This window comes from Aotus nancymaae, unplaced genomic scaffold (genome assembly GCF_030222135.1).
Source record: "Aotus nancymaae isolate 86718 unplaced genomic scaffold, 86718_ANA_hifiasm-v0.15.2.pri h1tg000007l, whole genome shotgun sequence".
Lineage (NCBI taxonomy): Eukaryota > Metazoa > Chordata > Mammalia > Primates > Aotidae > Aotus > Aotus nancymaae.
In genome coordinates, this window is record NW_026988418.1 from 55686271 (window position 1) to 55703311 (window position 17041).

The window sequence follows — 17041 nt, forward strand, 5'->3', positions numbered from 1 at the left end:
TGAAAATTGCCCTGGTGGGTTAATAGGTGTGGAGTTTCACTAGGCAGAAAAACAAGGGGGAGCAGGACTTGTCCAAGATTCCACCACCCTCCTTTTCTTCCACTGCTACTTTAAATTAACATATAGATGGTGTGCATGCCTTACAAGAGCTGGATAGATTCTAGCTCTTGCCTTGTGTGCAGCAGCCAGAAAAGGATGGTTGTTCCACTTTTCACCTTACCCCACTGCCTGGGGTCACTCCACCCTGATGCTCGTGCTGACCATCTGTCCCTTGGGATGTTGGTGGTGGTGGAAACCTGTTCTTCTGGACCAGAATGCTTTTCCCTTTTCCCTTCAGAATGAATACTGAAACTATTTCTTTGTAGTAATCAAATTAAGCTGATTAATGACCTGTTAATTTCCTGTGTAAGAAATAAGCCATCTTGACGTTGGGTGTGACTCTCATCATGGCTGTGATACACCCAGGTACAGAGGGAGACAGCTTCCCCTCCCCACACTCCGGACCCACAGCAACCTCCTCACCTGCTTCAGTTCAGCTCTGTCCCTGATGTCCCGACGGTAGTGGTTTTTTTTTTCTTTGCCTGTTGTTTCTTTGGTTGGTTAATCACTATGTCATCACTGAAGTTCCCAAGCTTGTCTTGACTGGCTTCTTCTCCTCGGGGAAATTGAGAAGAATGAGAAGGTCCGTGATTTAAGGGGACTTGGAGGGAAAGAAAGAGGCTAAGGAGATGAAAGAATAAAGGATAAAAGGCTGAGATTTTTTTTTTTTTTTTTTTTTTTTTTTTGAGAGGGAGTTTCGCTCTTATTACCCAGGCTGGAGTGCAATGGCGCGATCTCGGCTCACCGCAACCTCTGCCTCCTGGGTTCAGGCAATTCTCCTCCCTCAGCCTCCCGAGTAGCTGGGATTACAGGCATGTGCCACCATGCCCAGCTAATTTTTTGTATTTTTAGTAGAGACGGGGTTTCACCATGTTGACCAGGATGGTCTCGATCTCTAGACCTCGTGATCTACCCGCCTCGGCCTCCCAAAGTGCTGGGATTACAGGCGTGAGCCACCGCGCCTGGCCCAAAAGGCTGAGATTTAAAGAAGAGAGAGAAGAGAGAAGCAGTTAAGTCTGGGGATGTGGAACAGTAAGCTTCTACTTCTTTGGCGGAACAGAAGCTACGTTTTGGGAGAAGTTCACACTTGTTCCCTTCACTTTCCCAGGATCCCATGGTGTGGCTTCATTGTGTGATTTCAAAGGGTGAAATGCAAGGTTATGAATGACCAGAATGACTAACATACATATAGCCAGGTGCGTTCTAGAGAACTTCAAGGAAATTGGCACTGAAGGTGACTGGATGCATTTTTGCTCAGGGTCATTTGGCAAGGCATGCAAGCCCTTCCAGATGCTCCTCAGGGATTCTTTTGGGTTCCAGAGAGTCCCATGCATGGGACTGGGCAAGAAAAATGTAACCCAAGAGAGCTAGTTCTCCTGCAAGGATCAGCACCCCATGCTCCCGTGCTTTGCTGTACCACTGACAAGACCAGTTCAGGCTGCACGTTTCCATGGAAAGATAAGGACTTTCAAGGTCGACTCCCTGGTAGCAGGGTAGCACGCCTAGCCGCTAATCAGTTAGTGTGACTGCAAACAAGTTTCCTCGCTGGTAAAATGGGAATAGCCACCTCCCACCTCCCACCTGATGGGTTTCTGATGAGTATTAAATGAGGTAATATGTGTTATAAGTAGGTCATGTTGTACATGCCTGAAAAGTAGTAGAGCTTATGGAGTCATCCCCCCTTCCTGGCCCTCTCACTACTCTGCCCTCCCCCCAACCCAGGTTTTATGCTACTCTTCTGCATTGGAGTTGGCAATACCTGGAAAAGAAGGGGAAAGGAGGAAAGGATGTATTAACAAAATCCACACCTCCCTCCACGTTAAACATTCAAACATTTATTGCTATTTTTATCCAACTATGTGAAGGAATGGAAGATTAAAAAGAAAAGAAATGCTTTCTCATTTAAGAGGGGAAATGGAGCTATAGTAGTCAAGAGACCCTCAAGTTAAAAGAGACCCCAAATGGTTCAGAATCAGCCATTGAGATTTGGAAACAGCAAATCACATTGTGTGTCCTCTGGTTTATGAGTAGGACAGAAAGCTTCTGGTTGGGTCAGTTACTGCACAGGTTTTGATGATGCGAGGAAGACAATCTGGCCATTGTGTGAAAGGAGCAGCAGGGCCTGGGCTTGCGCTCTTGTCACCTGTGTGAAGCCAGGAGGATGGAGCTTGATGACATCTCCTAACAATACCCACGTGGGCATCTCCATCATCCTTAAATCACTGAGTCTTGGACTTCAGCATCTCCTTGTGCCGGTCCACAAGGGAACCAACCCACTCCACGGTATTCTGCCTGGCTTCCTCCCAGCTGTAGAGCGGCTTATATGCCAGATCTCGCTGAGCCTTCTTGTAAGAGAAGGTGTACGCGCTATTTGACAACGTCACTGTGTGGCGGTTGAAGGGAGGTCGATAGGTATAAATTGGGCTCAGCAGGAAGCTCACTACTTCCAGCAGGAAGGCAATCCAGTACATCAGGAATAAAGGAAGGCTCCAACTGGAATTAAGGCAGAGGCCAAACTCTTTGCTCAGGGTGTAATTAAGAGTATCATAGCTTTGGTGAGGCGTGTCGTCTGAGACGTAATAGAACTGTCCTTGGACACTTGGGGCCTTCTTGGGATCCCGCAGGGCCCTGAAGGCCAGAATGTGGGCCCAGGCCACGTTGCCAACATACACTGGGTTCACTGTGGAGAACTTGCCAGTACTTGGCAGGATCCCACTGTTGTTCAGGGCCTCATTTATAGTGGCAGAAATGAATCGGCTTCCTTCCCCGTAGATATACATGGGTCTTAAGGCACAAGTGTACAAGGTGCCACCATTTTTCAGAGTCCACCCGTTAGCTGCCAGCACAGCCTTCTCAGCAAGCTGTTTGCTGTATGGATAGGGAGCAGACCATGTGCTTTCCAGAGGCTGATCTTCGTGGCCGTTCTGGATGACTTCCTTGTAGGAGCTGGGCCCAGCCACCTCTACGCTGCTGGTGTAGATGAAGATTGGCACACTAGCATGGACACAGGCCTCCAACAGGAGCTTGGTACCTGCCCACAAAGAGCAAGCTGTCAGTGTCAGAAAATACCCCTAAGGGGCCCCAACCAAGTGCATAAATCCATGTTCCCCACTCCCCACTCCAAGTACAGCAGTCATAAGAGTCAAGGTATGGTCTTCTGCGGCTCTGACTGAGATTGAGTCATTCTATAACCATAGGAAAAACACAAAAATGAAAAGAAACTGACACATGGGTTCTGGAGAGCAAGGATTTTCAGACTTTTGAGTTTCATGGACGTGTGTGTGTGTATATGTGTCTGTGTCTTAATTTTAGAAAAGGACTTAGGTTTATCAGGTAAGAGTATTGAAAAATTATGACTTGTCATCAATACCATTAAAGGCAGATCATTTAAAATCTATAAAATCAGGAGGCTAAACTCTGAGAATATAGACAGTCCTCAGGCAAAAATGGGCAGTAGAAAAATTCACATCACACACACACAGACACACACACACAGTTGTATATAGGCAATAGACACCCTTCAATACACATGAAATTGCTGGTATGTTTTCTCATTCTGTTGGGGACTAATAAAACTTTGTCACAAGTGTCATCCCTGGAGTATTTGAGCAAACAGTGAGTTGTGGGGAAATGCTGGAGACCCACACTCTTTTCCTGACTGTGTGTTCCCTGGGAAAGTTGCTTTCAATTCTGGCTGACTCTGTTTACCCAGTTATGTAAAGTAGGGATAATAAACCTTCCTTTAAACCCTGCCCCTGGCATTTTCTGTGGAGCCTTGTTGAGGACTGGGGAGGGAGTGCGCCCTCTGCTGGTGACACCTGCAGTGGGAGGACCTTCCAGCCTCCCCTGAGCTGTGTGGAAGCAAAGCTCATGGAAGTATCCAGAGCACCTTCCCTTGAAGAAGGAAGGGATTTCCTAGACAAAGGATAATTTTTATTTACAATTTTTTGTATTCTTAGCCCCTTTTAATGTCTCTGTGCAATTCGACTTTCTGGAGAGACAGTCTCATGTTTTCAAAAGTTAATCTAGTGGCAGAGAAAATTTGGAATTAGTTTATCTTCAGGGGAGAATTGACCAAGATTGTGAAGTATTTTCCAAGCCTGGGAGTGATAATGGTTTTAGGAAACAGATGTCTCTGACACTTCCCCTGTCATTCCATATCCCCTGTTGTTGGGAGCTGTGGAGAGCAGGAATTAAAACAAAAAACTGGTTACTCTTATCATCCTCCTTGCACTAAAGGGGTACTTAGAGGTATAGGTAAGTAGAAACTGGAAAGGGTTTTTTTTTTTTAAATGGTGCTGGAGATTCAAAAGCAATAAGTTGCTTTAAAAAAGGAGTTTGATGTAATCCCAGCACTTTGGGAGGCCGAGGCGGGTGGATCACGTGGTCAAGAGATCGAGACCATCCTGGTCAACATGGTGAAACCCCGTCTCTACTAAAAATACAAAAAATTAGCTGGGCATGGTGGCGCGTGCCTGTAATCCCAGCTACTCAGGAGGCTGAGGCAGGAGAATTGCCTGAACCCAGGAGGCGGAGGTTGCGGTGAGTTGAGATTGCACCATTGCACTCCAGCCTGGGTAACAAGAGCGAAACTCTGTCTCAAAAAAAAAAAAAAAGGAGTTTGAGTAGACTGAATGTGGAGAGCCAGCCAGCGGTGCGGTGCTGTGGTGCTGAAGAGGCTGGGCTCTGGGAATCAGAGGGTGAGACTATATGGCAAGATTCCTTAAGCCAATGTGTCTGAATTTAAAGTAGGTTGGAAGCCACAATTCGGGAAGACCACCAAGCATTTAAGGGATGAGGGTGGAGTGAGGTTGCACTTTGGGCACCTGGCTGGAAACGGCTCTGTAATTGCAGGCCTGTGGTGAGCTGGAGAGATCCTATTCTGTATCCTGGGAAACTCTTATTGTTCAGAAAATACTGTGGGAAGGCGTGTGCTGGGTGACTCTGTCCTGACAGACCTCTGTGAACCAGCTGTGCCAGTTCCCCCGAGAGGACTTCATCTTTCAGATGGGCAGGAGGGCTCTGAATGTTCTCATCAGCCTGCACACAAGGTTCAAAATGATGACTGTGGTGGCATCTGGAAGGTCTGATTCTGGACCAGGGAACCAAGGGGTGGCTGGATATCAAGTGTCTGAAGTCAGAGATAAGTTGACTTTTGATTGGAACTGAAGTAGAAAGAGCTACCCCTTTGGAGTCACCCAGGGGTGAATTTAAAGTCTGACTCTTCTACCTACTTACCTGGGGGACCTTGGACAAGTTACTTGCCATCTTTCAACCCTAGTTTCCTCATTACAAAAATGAGGATAACAGCCTTAACAGCAGGTGTTCAGTGGAGGGAATTCTCTTTCTTTCCTGTCCTTTCTGATCCTTAATTCTCTACCTTGCTCCATCTCCTCCTCAGGCTACGGTACCTTTCACGTTGACGTTCATGATAGACTCTCTGTGAATGGCACCCAAGACGTCAATAATAGAGGCAGCGTGGATGATGACCGTGATGTCCTGGCAGGCTCTCTTCAGGAATGACTCATCCAGAATGTCTCCTTCCAGCATCGTCAGCTTCGCCTTGTTCTGGAGCTCTGTGTGAACACAGGTCAGGTCATTGGAAGGATTTCTGGATCTGGCTGGGAAGTTTTCTGACAAAGGTGATGTTACATAGCTGTTCAAGGATGGTTAGAGTGAGATGTTACAGTCGAGGGTGTACATTCTATGGAAGAAACAAGTAAACGATGGGTCAGAAATCATAGCGTGTAGCAATTTATTGGGAAAGAGCAAACATCTGTTTTTATCCCATCTCGTTTCAGAAAAGTAATCTGAGCAGTGAGGTGTCAAGTGTGCCTGGAACATAAGCATTGATAGAGTCATGGGAAGCTCATCAAATTTCTTAAGGAGAGTAGGGGGATTGTGCAGCGTATAAGGGGGAAAATTTGAAGTTAATTCTGTAGGTATTGAGAAACCATGTATGAAATCATAATTTTTAGTCTGCAGCATCATGTTAAAGAAAACCCCATAGTTATATTTGGGATAAGATGACAAAAACGCCAACCACTGTGGCTCATGCCTGTTACTCCAGCACTTTGCGAAGCAGAGATGGTTGGATCACTGCAGTGCAGCAGGTTGAGACCAGCCTGGACAACACGGTGAAACCCCATCTCTACTAAAAATACATGAAATAGCTGGGCATGGTGGCATGTGCCTACAGTCCCAGATACTCCTCAGGCTGATGTGGGAGGATGAATGGAGGCTGGGGTCTCTGGCTCTTGGCAGTGAGCTGAGATTACACCTCCGCACTCCAGCCTAGGTGGCAGAGCAAGACCCTGTCTCAAAAAAACCACAAACAAAAAAAGAAAAAAGAAATAGAAGCAGAGCTGTGGTGTAGGAAGTTAACCTTGGCTTAAGGATGTAAAATGGACTGGTATGGGGGATATGAGAAAGCAAGGTGATCAAGAGATTAATCAGCATGTCTGTGCCAAAGTTTAGATGAGGACTGGAGCCAGGTCCAGCAGTGGAAGCGGAAGAGGGAAGAGACACACCAGGTTTGAATTTCAGACCTTATCTTGAAAGTCCTGATATCTGTTTGATCTGGGCTGAGAGGAAAAGGAGACAAAATCACCCCTATGGTTTCCTTCTTGGGCAACCGGAAAGAGACTGGAGCCATTACTCAGGAATTGCAGATGGGCTTCAATGATGAATTTCCTCGAAAAGCTTTTATCATATATTATCAAAAGCAGGTAGCAATGCTGACAATGAATTAACCACCAATGAACTAACATCCCAGCTGTCCAGACAGGGGCAATGGTTACAAGGTCAATGTCTTCAGGCTTCTCTGAAATACACAGTAAGTGATGCTGCCAGTAAAGTTGTCACCTGGACTTAGCCCACAAAATGAAACTGTGGGACATGAGCCCAGATAAACACTCCACACTTGTTTGTGCTTTATAATTTGTATACAGCTTACAGTATCCTCATTGCTTTTCACAGTTATCTCATGAGGTAGGTATTCTGAGTCCCACTTTTTCAGTGAGGAAACTGAGGCTCAGAGAAGTTATGGGACAGATCTAAGGTCATGTTTCTAGTGAAGGCTTAAACATGACCACCCTGCCTCCAAGCTTTGTACCCTGAAGCTATAAGACAAACACCAGGTGCAGGACTGGCTGTTTAATAATAACTTTTCTGTTGTTTAATATTATTCTTTTCCAAAGAATAAGACAGTTTAATTGAAATTGGCAACAAAGACCGAAGACCAGTGAGAGCAAAATTCAGAGTGAAAAATTCAAGGCTGGAGAAATTCCTTCCTGGGGCACAGGTGGGACCATTTGCTCTCCCGATGCCTCTGCCATGTTTTCTCTACTCTCAGCCCCTTCCCGTTGTCAGGGAACTCCAGGAAGGCTCTGCAGTGGGGGAGGCAGGGAAGAGGCTGCGGGCGGTGATGTGGGTGACAGCCTGAGAATGGAATTTTCTCTGGTTGTATTTCCACCTCTGCCCTTCTTCTGCTTCTCCTGTGCTGCTACTTCAGACAGCCTGGCTCAAAGGTGTGTCAAAGTGGAAGAAGTCCAAAGCTGAGAGAAAAGGACTCTTCCCCAATGAGTTCACAGGGATCTAGAAGGACTTGAAAGGGAACTTTGTTGATGAAGCGATAGCTCCCTCCTTCTCCAAGGCACTGTGGACTTGGCAAGTGTTTTATGTAGACTAAATAGAGTTGCTTTGATGGTGTGAGTTGGGCAAGAGGAAGGCCTAGAGAAGCTGCTAGACAAACTACTGCTTAAAAGCACAACTGCTGCACTAGACTGTCTGGGTTCAAATCCAGCTTTGCCTTAATCGAACTGTGGGAACTTGGACAAGTTAATCAATTTCTCTGTTTCTTTCTCCTCATCTGTAAAAAAGGAGAATAATATTACCAATCTCATAGGGTTGTTATGAGGAGCAAATCCGTTGGCATATGCAAAACCTTTGGCCAAGTGTCTGGCACAAAAAGAACACTGAAAGGATTCTCTGTTTTTATCTTCATACGGACTCCTGCCCATCTACTATATGCCCTGCATTTTCACCATAGGGGAGCAATACCTCTAGGTGGAGCATTGCTTTTTCCTAATTTCAGATGTTAGATTGCAAATACTGCTGAGACACAGGGATTACAATATCGGTAATACGTTAATATTTGTTTATCGGTATTATGTTAATATTTAATATCGGTATATGTTAATATTTGTTTATCAAAGACACAACCAAAACAGAGGGTGGAGGAAATCGGACATTTCAAGAGGTCAGAGAGGAGCAGGAGAAGGGTAGAGTGTTGGGTGTGGTCCCTGAGTGCTGTCGATGAGGAGCATCTCTGCGGGCCGGGCAGGACCCTCTGGGCAGCCAGAGCCCACATGTAGACACATGGTCCCCCCAGTGCCCTGGGTTGAGGAGGAGGACAGGGAATTGTTTCCCTTTCCCAGGAGGGCAAAGGGAAAGACTGAATATCCACTTTGCCAAGCATCAGCTCTGGGGCCAAGCGATGACGCCTCTGGATGAAGCCCTGGTCTTAGCTCTGCTACACGTTCATCAGATGGCCTGCGCAAGTCACTTTATGTTTCTGGACCTTGGTGGGTTCATTGACCAATTGGATGTGACCTCTTTTCTCCCTGCCTCCTGGGGTCATTTGTACAAGGAGTTGCCACAGCAAATTCTGCAGTCAAGTTCTTTTTGATGATGAGCAACACAGATAAATGGTAAAAATAAATAAATACATAAAAATAAATAAAGCCATATATGCAAAATCTAAATGAGGCCTGTCTGGCCTTCTAGTGCCTCTTACCCTGTCTCTGATCTGTGCACTGTGCACACTCTATCTTTTTCTCACCCATTCTCTCTCTCTCTCACTATATATTTCTCTGTCTTTCTCATTGTCTCTCTCTGACTCTCTCTCCCCCTTATTTTTTCGCTTTCTCTCTGACACACACCACACACACACACACACACACACACACATTCTGTCTCTCTCTCTCTCATACACTCATCTTCTCATCTTTACCTTTACTTCCTTTTATTTTGTTCTCACTAAAGATGCTAAGGAAGCTACAAACAAAGCCTGGGGCAGTCTAGAGAGGCAGGGGCCCACTGGGGAAGCCTGCAGGGTAGTGATGTCTTTTGTGAATGTTATGCAGCAATTGCCTTCAGAACGTAAAAGAGTTGCAGACAAGAAAACAACTGATGTGGGATTTTCTAGATGAGAAGAAAAGAGTCATGGAGGCGGAGGTGGCTGCCTCTCAAGTGCTGGGTCAGTTCCAGAACCCAGTCTCTGGACATCCCATCTGGTATCTTTCATACTATGCCAATTTATATCATTTGATATTTATTTCTTGATGACTTTGGATGTGGAATTGGCTTAGATTTGGCTACAAATTTCAATAACTTGATAGACAAGGTCCACCTCCCCCGACGCGCATGCATGGTTTAAGATGGAACCACACACCCATGACCCAAGTTTACTTACTAGAAAATTCCTCCCTCAATTCCGGTCTGAAGGCCTTGTCCAAGGCCCTGATCTCCTTCAGCTCTTTCTCCTCCACCAACAGGCGGACGATCCTCTGACCCAGAAACCCTCCTGCTCCTGTCACAAGGCAGCTCCAGCCGGTCATGGCCAATCCAAAGTAGCAGGAAATAGTCACCAGGAAACAGAAGATGCCGGGGAGCAGATCTGATTCTAGGGTGACCCAGGAGAGGGCTAAAAAGACATGTCAAATGGTTATACACTCACACAGATGACTTATTTTCCTCCACCCCATTTTTTTTGCAAACATTCTGTGTCCCCACCACCGCCAGGAGTAGCTGAAAGAAAGTGAAAAGGCTCTAACCTTTCGTTAGATTGTTAAAAGCTGGACAGAAGAGTGGAAGTACTAGTCACCGCATCCCCTGTGGCAGTTCTGAAGCTTTATGCACTGTGGCTTCCGGCCCAGCTCTTATCACGTTCATCTCTGGCCACGTACTCATTGCTCTCTCCTCCTGCAGGATCCCTTTTCTCAGAAGAATAGTGACCTTTAGGTTATATCTCTCGTTCTTCCTGGGAACAGGAAGAGAAGTCCCATCCTAACCCTGCAGTGTGGCAAAGAGTCTTAGGTTTAGCCTTAACAGGATACTGGTCAGTTGATACAAGCTGTCTGGAATCCACGATCTGTGAACTTAAACTAGACGAGAAGAAATCTCACACGTGCGATGTGAATTGTGTTCTTGTTCAGTAAATCCATCAGGAGGGAAATCCATGTTAGCCCCTATCACCTCTCTGAGACTATCATTTGAAATGCTGCTGCTCTCTTGCAAAGCTTAGAAATTTGTAATGGTGACATCTCCAGTTACTTAATTTTATGTGAGGGGACTTTCTTTCCTACCCGATATATCCAAAACCTCAATTGCTATTTTCCCCTGGAGAGCTGTGGGTCCCTGGATGAAGACCGTCATTGAAGGAAAGCTTTCTGGTGATAAGATTGTGGTTGTATGCCCCAGTGACTCTTATCATAGATGTTTGAACTTATCCCATATTTTTGGCCGGAAAACCATTTGCAGTAAATTCCTGAACCGGAGATGCTGTGAATGATTCTGAAGCCTATGCCCCAAAACTGCCCAAATATCTCCACCATAAGCTCCCCAAGACACCTTTCTCTACTTGGAAAAAATTGAAATAAAACGTACATGCATTAAAAAGCCTAGGTCTTAAGTGTTCAGGTCAACGAACCTTGACAGTTATATATGCCCATGTAAGAACCACCCGAAAAAAGATCCAGACCATTCCCTTCGCTCCAGAAAGTTCTTTTCTGCCTGTTCCCTGTTAATTCCCTGTCCTTCCCCCAACCTACCTCATAGGCAACTGCTTTCTGATTTTACAGAATTCTCATTTTATTTCTATATTTCCCTAACTTTTTCTTCTAAGATCCCTGTTGTTCTGGATATATGTTTAAATATAAAATTATTTTGAAAAGAAGTTTTGTGTCGGGAGTACAGAAGAATTGACCATTAATTGTCTCTATTATTTATTTTTCTATTTCATGATTTTCATTATTCTTATTATTAGCCTACATTTATTAATTTTATTTGTTTGTTTTTCTTTTCACTCTAGTTTTTCAGGATTCTGTTTCTGTTTTGTTTTGTTTTTTTTTTTTTAAGATGGAGTCTTGCTCTCCCACCCAGACTGGAATGCAGTAGAACCATCTTGGCTGACTGCAACCTCTGCCTCCCAGGTTCAAGCAATTCTCCTGCCTCAGCCTCCCAAGTAGCTGGGATTACAGACATGTGCCACCACGCCCAGCTAACTTTTGTATTTTTAGTAAAGAAGGGATTTCACTCTATTGGCCAGGACGGTCTTGAACTCCTGACCTCATGATCTGCCCACTTCAGCCTCCCAAAGTACTGGGATTACAGGCATGAACCACCGGGCACAGCCCCATTCTTCAGGATTCTAATAATAAAAGCATCGAAAATTGTTTTTCTTTACTGTTTTCCTATTTCTACTACAGGCATTTAAAGTTGTAAATTTGCCAGGTGCGGTGCGTGCCTGTAGTCCCAGCTACTCGAGAGGCTGAGGCTGGAGGATCGCTTGAGTCCAGGAGTTCTGGGCTGTAGTGCGCTAGGCCGATCGGGTGTCCACACTACGTTTGGCATCAATATGATGACCTCCTGGGAGCAGCGGACCACCAGGTTGCCTAAAGAGGGGTGACCTGGCCCAGGTCGGAAATGGAGCAGGTCAAAAATCCCATGCTGATCAGTAGTGAGATCCCCTGTGAATAGCCACTGCACTCTAGCCTGGGCAACACAGTGAGACCTCATCTCTAAAATAAAATATATATATTAATATAAATAAAGTTGTAAATTTCTCTTTAAGCACTATGTTAGCTGTATCCAACATTTTCATGTATTGGATTATCATCATTCAGTTAATGATATTTAAAATTGTTTTCTTGTGATTTCTTTTCTGACCCAAGTGTTATTCAGAAGTGTGTTGCTTGTTTTCTAAAATTGGGGATTTTCTAGAGATCTTATTATTATGGATTTCTAATTAAATACTACTGTGACCAGAACAAGTACTCTGTATGATTTTGATTCTTCGATATTTATTGAGACTTTGTTTTATGGTCCAGCATATGGTCAATGTTGGTGAAAATGCCGTCAACACTTGGAAAGAACACTTTCTCCAGTTGCTGGAAGTAATGCTCTGTGTCTTGCCCTCCTCCCATGTTGTAGACATCCATCTTCTACTTTGGACCTCACTACCAATACTTCAAGCCCACTTGGCTAGGAAAGGTTGGCCCTGTGCTGCAAGATGTAGCAGCTTGTTCTCTGAAGCTACAGGCTCTGGGTCTTGCTGAGACGTGCGTATCAGATGCTGGAGTGCACCTTACAGACCCCCCATCGCCTTCAGGGTGGGACCAGACGTTCCCTCAGCTGTTGCGAGTTCTGGAGGCTGGTAGATTTCAGCTAATGTCTCTTGGAGTCTCTGAGTGGAAGCACTAAGTATAAGCCCTAAAAAAAGAGAGAAATAAGGCTGGGCGCGGTGGCTCAAGCCTGTAATCCCAGCACTTTGGGAGGCCGAGGCGGGTGGATCACAAGGTCAAGAGATCGAGACCATCCTGGTCAGCATGGTGAAACCCCGTCTCTACTAATACAAAAAAAAATTAGCTGGGCATGGTGGCGAGTGCCTGTAATCCCAGCTACTCAGGAGGCTGAGGCAGGAGAATTGCCTGAACCCAGGAGACAGAGGTTGTGGTGATCCGAGATTGTGCCATTGCACTCCAGCCTGGGTAACAGAAGCGAAACTCCGTCTCAAAAAAAAAAAAAAAAAAAGAGAGAAATAAAACAAAGGGCAAGAGTGATTGGGAACCACACTACCAACTTTCTTTGATTTTAAACAAGTTTACTGAGGTATAATTGACATAACATTTGCTTAAGTACACAGTTCAATTATTTTTAGTAAAATTTTAGATTTGTGTGACCATCATCACGATCCAGTTTTGCAACATTTCTGTCATTCCTAAAAAATCCCTCGTGCTCATCAGTCACCACCCCTTACTCTTACTCCCAGCTCCAGGCAACCTTTAACTGACTCACTGACTCTACAAATTTGCCTTTTCTGGACACCATATAAATGGAATCATAGAATATGTGGTCTTTGTATTTCCGGACTTCCACTTAGCTTAATATACTTTTTTTTTTCTCGAGACAGAGTCTCGCTCTGTCACCCAGGCTGGAGTGCAGCGGCACAACGTTGGCTTACTTCAACCTCCGCCTCTGGGGTTCAAGTGATTCTCCTGCCTTAGCCTCCAGAGTAGCTGAGACTACAGGTGCCTGCCACCACACACGGGTAATTTTTGTATTTTTAGTAGAGGCGGGATTTCACCATGTTGCCCAGGCTGGTCTCAAACTCCTAACCTCAAGTGACCCACCCACCTCAGCCTCCCAAAGTGCTGGGATTACAGGCATGAGCCACCACACCCAGCCAGTGTAATGTACTTTTGTGGTTCATCTATGTAGCAGCACGTATCAATATTTTATTCTTTTTAGATGCCAAACCCTATTAAGTTGTGAGGGTTGGCTCTCATTTGTTTATTAATTCATCAGTTGATAGATATTTGATGTGTTTTCACTTTATGGATTGTTATGGATAAAGCTGCTATGAATATTCACAGTCTTGTGTTGTGAGGACATAGGTTTTTATTTCTTTAAGGTGGATAGCTAGGAGTGATAATGCTAGGCTATATGGTAAATGTATCTTTAACGTTTTAAGAAACTAGCAATCTGTTTTCCAATGTGGCTGCACGTCCCATCAGCAATGCGTTAGTATGGTTTCACATCCCATCAGCAATGCGTGAGCATCCCATCAGCAGTGCGTTGAGTATGGGTTCACGTCCCATCAGCAGTGCGTGAGTATGGGTTCACGTCCCATCAGCAGTGCGTGAGTATGGGTTCACGTCCCATCAGCAGTGCGTGAGTATGGGTTCACGTCCCATCAGCAATGCGTGAGTGTCCCATCAGCAATGCCTGAGTATGGGTGCATATCCCATCAGCATTGCGTGAGTATGAGTTCACGTCCCATCAGCAATGCGTGAGCATCCCATCAGCAATGCGTGAGCGTGGGCGCATGTCCCACCAGCAATGCGTGAGCGTGGGTGCACGTCCCATCAGCAATGTGTGAGTGTGAGTTCATGTCCCATCAGCAATGCCTGAGTTTAATTTTTCACATCATTGTTTTTCTGCTTCCTTCAATTGCTATTGTCCTCCTTTTTCTTATACCATTCTAGGGGTAAGAAGTGGTGTCACACTGTAGTTTTGATTTGAATTTCCCTGCTGACGGATGATGCTGACCATCTTTTCATGTGCTTTATTGGCAATTCCTATACCTTTTTGGTGAATTGACTATTTAAATATTTTGCCGATTTTTAAATTGGGTCATTTATCCTAGTGTTCTTTAGTTGTAATATTATTTTGTATTCTGCATACAAGTCTTTTATCAAATATATAATTTGATATTTTTTCTCATTCTGTGGCTTATCTTTTCATTTTCTTATTGATGTCTTTTAAAGTGCAAACATTTTTAGTTTTGATCATGTCTCATTTTTTAACTTTTATTGTTTAACAGAAAAAGTTTGTTTTTTGGTTTTCTTCTTAATTCAAGGTCATGAACATATTAATTTACATTTTCTTTGAAGAAGTGTATAGTTACCACTTAAATTTAGGCCTATAACCCTTTTTGAGAGAATTCTTTCATATGTGTCAGTTAATGGTCAAAATCATATGACCAATTGATTTTAACAAAAGTAAATTCAATGAGGGAAAATTATAGTCTTTTAAATAAGTGATACTGAGACAACTGAATCATCCACATGCTCAGGGAATGCCAGCTTGCTATGTAAGTGATGCCCACCTGAGTCGCCACCTATTGGCATCAGAGTTCACAAAGAATTTCTCAATATGATAATTATGGGTTAAATAATATGCTGTAGCTTTCTGCTTCTCCCATTTGACAGTCAGCCGCATCTCCTCATGCAGCACCAGCCATATGCCTGAGACACCATGGTGAAGGTGAAGCCTGGAATCAGTGGATTTGGCCGTATTTGCACTCCTGGTTACAAAGCCTGCTTTGAACTCCGGTAAAGTGGATATTGTCACCATCAATGACCCCTTCATTGACCTCAACTACATGGCCTATGTTTCAGTATGAGTTGACCCATGGTAGATTCCGTGTCAAGGCTTGTCACGGAGAACAAAAAGCTTGTCATCAGTGGAAATTCCATCACCATCTTTCAGGAGCCAAATCTCACCAAAATTAAACTGATAATTCTGGCACTGAGTACATTGCAGAGTCCACTGGTGTCTTCACCACCATGGAGAACGCTGGGGCTCACTTTCAGCAGGGAGCCACAAGGGCCATCATCTCTGCACCCTCTATTGACACACCCATTTTTGTGATGGGTGTGGACCATGAGAAGTATGACAACAGCCTCAAGATCATCAGCAATGCCACCTGTACCACCAACTGCTTAGCACTCCTGGCCAAGGTCATCCATGACAACTTTGGTGTCATGGAAGGACTCATGACCATAGTCCATTTCATCACTACCACACGGAGAACTGTGGATGGCTCCTTTAGGAAACTGGCATAATAGACATGGGGCTTCCAGAACATCATCCTTGCATCTGCTGGCACTGCCAAGCCTGAGGGCAAGGTCATCCCTAAGCTGAACAGAAAGCTCAATGGCATGGCCTTCCGCATCCCCATCACTAATGTGTTGGTCATGGATCTGACCTGCCATCGAGAAATACCTGCCAAATATGATGACATCAAGAAGGTGGTGAAGCAGCATTGGTGAGCCCCCTGAAGGGCATCCTGGGCTACACTGAGCACCAGGTTGTCTCCTCTGACTTGAACAGCATTACACACTTTTCCACCTTCAATGCTGGGACTGGCATCGCCCTCAGTGACCACCTCATCAAGCTCATTTCCTAACATGACAATGAATTTGACTACAGCAATAGGGTGTTAGACCTCAATGCCCACATAGCCTTCAAGGAATAAGATCCCTGGACCATCAGCCCCAGTGATAGTTTGAGAGAAAAAGAGAGGCTTTGGGAAAATCTCTTTCCATCTCCTACTTATTACTTTGTCTGCCAATTTTCTTGGAGGGGAGGTCGCAGAGAACCCATTCAAACAAGAGCTCCAGAGGCTGATAGTACTGGTATGGTAGCCAGCCTCTAAGGTGACTCCAGTGATCTCTGCCTCCTGGTATTCATATCCTTGTATGTGGGTTGAACCTAGTAACTTGCTTTTAACCATCATAATATAATAAAATGATGGAATGTCACTTCTGTGATTAGGATAGTAAAGATTGTGACTTTCATCTTTCTCATTGGTTTTGATGAAACGAGCTGCCATGCTGGAGAGGACAATATTGCAAGGGGCTGAGAGCAGCCAACAGTCAAGGAGGAACAGAGGCTCTCAGTCCAATAACTTCCAACAACTCTGTAAGTGAGCTTGAAAGTAGACCTTTCTCCAGCAGAGTCTTCAGATGAAAATGGAACTTTATGCCAATCCAAGAGCTCTTGAAACTCCATTGTTTAAGGGGGGAAAATAAGGTAGACATCATATTTTCAGCAAGCTACCTTCTTTCCTTGGGGATTTATTTTGCATTATAAAGAACATTAGCCCCCATTGAACCCAGTTTGAAAGCCAGAAGTAGTTTAGCAAATATTACAATACTGAAGTTACTAAGTGTTGGTGAAGATGTAGGGAGACAAGCATGTTTTTTGTGGAAGTGTAAGCTGACACAAATTTCTAGTGAGTATCTGGCAAAATATTTTGAACTTTCATACATTTGACCCAGCAAGTCCACTCCAGAAATTTATTTTAAAGAATAATCAGTTGAGATCAGACCAAAAGGTCATATGGGGCATCTCCTTGCACATAGAAAGTTCTACG

The 17041-nt window shown here is 44.6% G+C and overlaps 1 protein-coding gene and 1 pseudogene across 1 annotated transcript; one reads left to right on the forward strand and one right to left on the reverse strand.

Annotated features, from left to right (window-relative positions):
- Positions 1-1918: 1918 nt before the first annotated feature.
- Positions 1919-10450, reverse strand: LOC105721706 (3 beta-hydroxysteroid dehydrogenase/Delta 5-->4-isomerase type 1). The gene is made up of 4 exons (XM_012458836.3): positions 9936-10450; positions 9575-9805; positions 5511-5675; positions 1919-3130 (listed from the first exon to the last, which is right to left on the reverse strand). Exons 2-4 carry the CDS (start codon positions 9717-9719, stop codon positions 2319-2321), a joined length of 1122 nt encoding a protein of 373 aa, XP_012314259.3. The 5' UTR covers positions 9720-9805; positions 9936-10450; the 3' UTR covers positions 1919-2318.
- A 4636-nt stretch (positions 10451-15086) lies between these two features.
- LOC105721678 (glyceraldehyde-3-phosphate dehydrogenase-like) lies at positions 15087-16072 on the forward strand (annotated as a pseudogene).
- Positions 16073-17041: the final 969 nt, after the last annotated feature.

Excerpts from the sequence above, each read along its gene's own strand:
- LOC105721706 (XM_012458836.3), bottom strand. The coding sequence starts at position 9,719 with ATGACCGGCTGGAGCTGCCTTGTGACAGGAGCAGGAGGGTTTCTGGGT. Across the intron at positions 5,676-9,574 it reads ATTGAGGGAGGAATTTTCTA|AGCTCCAGAACAAGGCGAAG; the intron begins GTAAGTAAACTT and ends GTGTTCACACAG. Across the intron at positions 3,131-5,510 it reads CATGAACGTCAACGTGAAAG|GTACCAAGCTCCTGTTGGAG; the intron begins GTACCGTAGCCT and ends CTTTGTGGGCAG.